Source organism: Octopus bimaculoides, chromosome 10, assembly GCF_001194135.2.
Source record: "Octopus bimaculoides isolate UCB-OBI-ISO-001 chromosome 10, ASM119413v2, whole genome shotgun sequence".
In the NCBI taxonomy this organism is placed as follows: Eukaryota; Metazoa; Mollusca; class Cephalopoda; order Octopoda; family Octopodidae; genus Octopus; species Octopus bimaculoides.
Genome location: NC_068990.1, coordinates 71,492,961 through 71,499,881, shown reverse-complemented (window position 1 = coordinate 71,499,881; position 6,921 = coordinate 71,492,961). Strand labels below are relative to the sequence as shown.

Sequence of the window (6,921 nt, the reverse complement as noted above, 5' to 3'; positions counted from 1 at the left end):
TATATATATATATATATATCAAATAGGCGGAGGAGTGGCTGTGTGGTAAGAAGCTTGCTTCCCAACAACATGGTTCTGGGTTGTTGCGTGGCACCTTAGGCAAGTGTCTTCTACTAAAGCCTCGAGCCGAGCAAAGCCTTGTGAGTAGATTTGGTAGATAGAAACTATAAGAAGCCCGTTGTATGTATGTATGTATTTGTGTCTGTGTTTGTTTCACCACCATCGCTTGACAACCGATGCTTGGAACACGATAGAAAATGTACAGTTGGTATATGCATTTTTCATATCATAAAGAGTGACAGTTACTGAGAAGTTTTGCCGTTGTGCGATATGAGACATAGATGTGTGTGTATGTGCGCGCGCGTGTGTGAGTGTCTGTGTGTTGTGTGTATTAACAGGAGGTGTATGAAGCACCGTTGAATATAAGATATGTGTGTGCAATCATATTTAACATGTTTGTGTACACCCGAACGTGGAAAGACCTTTCGCCACGGAAATAGTCTCTGGAAAAACTTATCTTCATAGATTATATGCATGAAAATACGCAATCGTTTCTGCATTGTTACTCTTCATCAGTTTCGAATACTGAAACAGTTGTTCACAGATCAGCAAGAAAAGTTTTTATTTTATTTTATTTTAAGAGAGGGAAATAGCACAGTTGCTGCCATACACGAAACTTGATGAATATGGAATTAACTGGAAGCTCATGAAGCAGCGTTGAATGAAAATATGTGTAGAAAATTATATTTAAAACGTTTGTGTAGACTCGGGCGTAAGAAGAGCTTTTTCTGCGGAGATAGTCGTGGCTCCTTACAACTAGTGTTTCTGAAAACATATTATGGGACTATGAATCATGTATTTAATGTATTTCAAAATATGCATTTTGGAATTTTCATTACACGATCAATTGGAGATTTGGTTCAGACACAAAATCAATTCCAATTGGTTGATAATTTTCTGAAGTACTAGTTTAGCATCATGGATATAAACGTTTTGTGGTTTAGTAGGGTTAAATACCTAATAGGTATACCTTTAATGGAAAACACACTTGCCCACCATCATATTGTACTTCCTTTGAGATTAAGATCAACTGAACAGCGTTTTATTCATTTGATCTTACAAGCTGTATACTGTTGCACTTCACTTATCACCTTTCATCATGTTGATTCTACTGTGTGTCCAGTGTCGGTTCGTAGATAAAATTAGAGGGGGTACTGCTTCAGAAAATTTTTAACCGTTGTTTTAATATTGTATTAAAGGAAACAAACATATAAAAAGAAAATTTATTCATAAACTTGATCGGTTCGCGTTTTAGCCACTGCCGGGTAGTGTGTTTAATTTGTTCACTGGACACCGCCGCGAATTCCCTCTTGTTTTACAAAAATCTCCCCTAAATCACAAAATAAGGATGTATTTTTTTCAAATCCTAGCAACAACAGTGAAGGTGGAAGCAGGATAATAATCTAATTCCAGACTTTATCACATTCAAGAATATAAACACGTTTTTAAGCACAACACACGCGGAGTCAAAAAGAAACATTACCTTTCACCCGGCACTGTCGTTCACGCAGTGCTCTCTCTCTCTCCCTAGTGAGAAGGTTCCTATCTCGGACATTTGAGCATGAGCACAACAGCCAAACAGCGCGTCGCTGGAGCTGTGAAGCGCACAGTTCTATACAAGGATTTTTGTATTTTTTTCATAAACTAAGGAATGGCTACTGACATTAAGCTTAAGGATTGTATAATGTACAAGTATAAAGAAAGAATTAAAGAAAAAAGGACTCATTATATTGAATGTTATCGATAATATCGATAAATGTTATCGATAATATCGAGTGAAAATAAGGGGTGCTGCAATTTTACAGTTCCTATATACGAGCTGCCACTAGTCACACACTAGACATCGTATTTTCTCTGGTTGTCTTTCCTAGAGAAAGTATAACACTAAAGAAATGATAGTAACGTGTTGGCTCTATGAACATCTGTGGCTCATGAGAAGTTTAATTTTTAACTAAGAAGGTATGGTTATGGGGATATCGATAACTTGTTAGAATGCTACAAAAACAAACTGCTGGAGAGTGGTTGCAAAGGAGATACATTTTGAATAGTTCTTGAAAATATAATCTTGGCCATGAGGTTAAGATATTAAATTAGTGACCATATCGTTATAAGTTCAAATACGTAATATTACAATAGTTTGCTGTCTTGTGTCCTTAAATAAAGCAGATAACCTTATTTGCACTGGTTTTTCTTACCGCTAACAAAACAAGACTAGTAAAAGCAAGGTTGACGACCCAGTCAATGCTTTCCTGTCGGTAATGGATATTCGAAACTTTGAGCCAAACTTTAACCATTTAAAACGTAACTTGGTTCCGAGTTAAAGAAGACTTTTAAGATTATAACACCACACCGTCTCCTTCATATAAATTAGAAAATACAATAAGTAGGTTCCTATATCGATACGATGTCAGAATTTTGCCTGAATGTTTGATGGTATGTATCCTAACTCTGGAATTGTATCTCGTGTCTGGATATGGTGCAAATTCTATCATAAAATCCTAACGGAAAATCAGTCATTTTTATGGCTGAAGAGACAGCAAGTGTGAATAGATGTACAAAAGGGAGAAAGAGTAATCAATATGTGTAGAAGAGTTTATGAGAGAATGGATGTATATGTACAGATGTCATTGTCATGTCATCATGTGAAATGGCTGTCTGTTAGATAATGAAATAATTTAGTTAGTTATGATGTTAGAGATATTATGGTACGTGAGTTGCTATGAAGCACATCAGTTTCTAACAAGTACTGGGGTTATCAAAGGATTTGTCATAAGGAAATTGCAAAATTGCAAAAGAGCTGGCTATAGAGCGATATTTTGGCTTTTATTGTTTTTTTTCTTTACTATTTGAAAATATCAACTGGTTTCTAATTAGATAAGTAAATGATTAGTAAGCGATTAAGCATAGAAATTCATCCTTAAATGTGAACCATTGTTTGACTTGTCGGGCTACTTTTTGCTATCCAAAGGGTATGACAAGACTACTACAGAAGGCAGTGTGTGTGTGGGAGGGGGCGTACTCTCATATACTGGCCTTACCATTTGGTTACAAGTTTTGCCATCTTCACTTAAGAACAACGTTATAAAAAAGAAAATCGGTGAGAGATTACCTGCCGGCGTTAAAGGCAAATGATTGCCATAATGATCCAAATGACAATTGCTTCTATCGGTGGTATCATGAGTGCTGTAACTGTTGCTTGTTACGTCAGGAGAAACGGGAGATTTTTCCAGTCGACTATTAATTTGTAATTCTGGCAATTGAGGAGCTGGTTTCTTGTTCAACGTATAACTGTCATCCTTTGCATAGTTATGATTCTTACATCGGGTATTAACTAGCTGGACAGGATCGACCCCATTCAGTTGTGGTAGGTTTGTCGTCGGGGCGACAGTAGCTACTGGTTTTTTCTGAGACAAAAGAAAATCAAAAGGGAGAAACATATTACAAATTAGTCAATAGTATTATACATATTAAAGGATAAATATTTATTTATGATGATACACACGAACTATTGCAATTGGGGTTGAGTAGTGGCTTGGCAGAATCAGTAAACTTAGTCTTCGACTTCGGTCATAAGTCCCCCAGAACACATACGCTTAACTCGGTTTCCATTATGTGCAATAAGTAAAACTTCGAAAACATGTCTAATGGTATTTATTTACGTTTCTTTACGTCCTCAGGTTAAATCTAATCGAAGTGTATCTTTGTGTATCTTTCACACCTTCTCTCCAAGGACTAAAGCCTCAATTTGTTTAAACTTGTCCGGTAATCCAGGCGTTGAATTGCACCGAGTTCTGTTGTTAATTTCACACTCTATGGCGACAATAACTGGGGATAGAACTCCTGCGGCTGAAAGTGAATATTCTTCATAGAAGCAACATAATCTCTTTTTTTTTCCATGTTCTGAATGGTCTCAGAATCCAGACAGTCAGTCGACTTCACATGGTTGCTATCTTAGTAATAACCACACAGAATAAAGCATCACCACTCACGTAGATTCCCTGGTTCTGTGTATTCTAACTGCAATTTGCTTGTGAGTCGATATCGAAATGTTCGAAACTTGTCAGCTTTAACTGCATATTTTCTTCAACCCACTTGTATATTGCGTTCAAATATTTTTGTAGTTTTAAGGTATTTTCAGAGTCCTTGACCGCTTACGATACGTTTATATCATCAGCATAGCTGGTAAATGTGGTTGACAGATCTTTTCTGTTTGGCTGCCAAAATTTCAAAATTCAAAGTATACTGAAAATTTTAAAATTTGGCATATTAATGTAGTTTTCCAAGCTGAATTGCTGGAGATATTTCACTTTTTCCAGAAAATAAAGTTAGAGAGGTTTGATAATTTTCACCCACTCAGGAAACAGAATTTGGAAGCTGTCAACTTGTACGTGACTGCACATTTTGTCAACATCCTGAAAATAGCAGGTGGATTTTTATATGAACCCATAAACAAATGAATTACGCACGACATATAACCCTTCATAACTTTTTATTTTTTGGAATTTTCAGAAACTTTTTGCGGACTTGTATTCTACACGTGGGAATTCATACGATTATGCCCCACCAAAAAAAAAGAAAAAATTGTGGGGGTGCGTGATTTAAGGCTTATTTAGTTGTTATTTAGCTGTTATTTTTAGCACACCTCACAATCACCTCAATGGCAAAAAAGTAAACAACACGTATTTTGTAGTTCTAAGCATTCAATATGCATTTAATGCGATAAACAGCACATTACAAATTAAATATTTCTCAAAATAAGTAACTTATAGCACAAACTTATATATGCATTCCTCCAGTGTGTCGCGATTCCGACATGGCACCTCATAAAGAAAAACCTGTCTGTTCTCGCGATACACTCCTCCAAAAACCCACTGTTCAGGTAGGACTCTTCCTCAGTTGTATTCTCGTCTTAAGAAGACTGTTTCGTCGATCTCAACAATCTTCCCAAGGCCAACAACCTTAACTGGATGACAGAGCAGGTTTTCTGCACATTCTTCCTTAACAGAGCTGTTATAATCAACAGCTGTACAATGGTCCATCTCCAGTTCTTCAACACAAAACCGGACTGATGTCAATTCCTTAACCCATGAATAAAGGAAGAGCTCTAAAGTCCTGAGAGGAAGGGTGCCACCTTCAAACTATGTGTCTTTCCTCACTGACACAGAATCCACGCATCCTTAGCGCGAGCATCACCAATACATACTCCCACCACGTTTTCTTGTACTCATAAAATGCTTTTTTGTTTTCCATAATTTTCTTTTAAGTATAACGCCTTTTTCTTGCAAGTATGAAACCACATCCTTCTCTGGTGCGTAATTTAAGGCCTATTTGGTTGCTATTTTAAGCACATATGACAATCACTTCAATGACTGGAATATATTTATTAACACGTGCTTTCTCGTGGACAAAAGAGTTATAATGTTTGGTGTGTTACTATGGAAACAGGCATGAATGTGTCTGTGGCTTACGATTGGCTAAATTTAACCAAAATTTTCAGACTTTAATACCTAATAACTCTTTATGTATTGATTTATAGCGAAAATTGTTTTCATGGCATTGATTAGCATATAAAAGTATATCATTACACTGAAAATGAAACCAATTCGAACCGAAATTGAAGAGATTGGCACCCAAACAGTAATTGGCAGCCAAATAGAAAAGACCCTGGCTGGCTGTGACTGAGGGCATGTCTGAGAGAATCACCGCGAAAAGTAATAGTCCCGGTACAGTTTTATGAGGAATCCCCTTAATATTGGTGTCTCCTCAGAGAGGCCCTTATTGGCAGCGATTGTTTAACTCCTATTTTTTTTAAAAGTCATGCAGCCTTTTCTTTAGTTTTCCAACGATACCAAGTTTGCACAGTTTATAACATATTCCATGATATTAATTCATGGAGTACGCGATGCTTTCAAAAATATGTGTTGGTCATGGATGGAATGTCTTTCAATATCAATCTGTTCTATCAAATGTAATCTCAGTTTAAACAAAAGCAGCAACAATCTCACTACCGTACAACACACAACATGCGTATATTATCACACAATAAAGAGAAGCAGTAGAATAGCTGGAGACCACCACATCTCTGTTCTTCGCATATCTGCATTTCACATCTATGTTTCTGTAAGGAAGTTAATCAACAACAACATCGGTATCAACAATAGCTGCAACATGAACCATAAAAAAACAGCTGCAGTGATAACAACCACAGCAGTAGCAGCAGCAGCAGCAGCAGCAGCAACAAAAATAACATTTGTAACTGTCAATAACGAGCTTTTATTCGGTCGCTTAGTTTGCTAGAAACAGCAACCATGTTTTTCTTAAATTATTGTCAACTATACTGTTTAAAAAATTGTTGAGAAATATTGAAGATTGTAGTATTAGATACACCATTTGAATAAAAAAAAAAGACAGGATAGTTATGGCTGAAACGCTTTGAACAAAGGCTTATTCAAGGTCAGGAACACAGCTAATGCTCTCATCTCAGAGCACTGAATGAAATAACAGACTAAGCATTCAGTTTTCTTCAATGCTAGTCTCCAGGCAAAACAACACGACTATATTATGATAACTATTCTTTTTTCTTTTATTTTGATGTTATTTATTAAGACTAAATAGCAGACAAATTCCCATTTGGAACTTGAGAAAAATCTTGCATATTTTTACCGTTCCATTCACAGATTGCTCTTGTAATGTACGAATTAGCCGATCGATTTCTCATGTATGTATGTATGTATTTAGGAGGTATATAACAAAATCATGACCAAAAATCGAAACCTAAGTCACTACGTTCATTTCCTGTTTTCGTTAATTCTGTACTTAGAATCCATTTGTTTACCTTGTCAGAAATTCACTCATTTTCAG

The 6,921-nt window shown here is 36.2% G+C and overlaps 1 protein-coding gene across 1 annotated transcript in view; it reads right to left on the bottom strand.

Annotated features, from left to right (window-relative positions):
- The window catches only part of LOC106871863 (dual specificity tyrosine-phosphorylation-regulated kinase 4-like), a 63,394-nt gene that overhangs the window by 28,680 nt on the left and 27,793 nt on the right, over positions 1-6,921 (bottom strand). Inside the window, exon 3 of the mRNA XM_052970972.1 lies at positions 3,170-3,464. Coding sequence (XP_052826932.1) covers positions 3,170-3,464 — 295 coding nt within the window. The remainder of the gene's footprint in view (positions 1-3,169; positions 3,465-6,921) is intronic.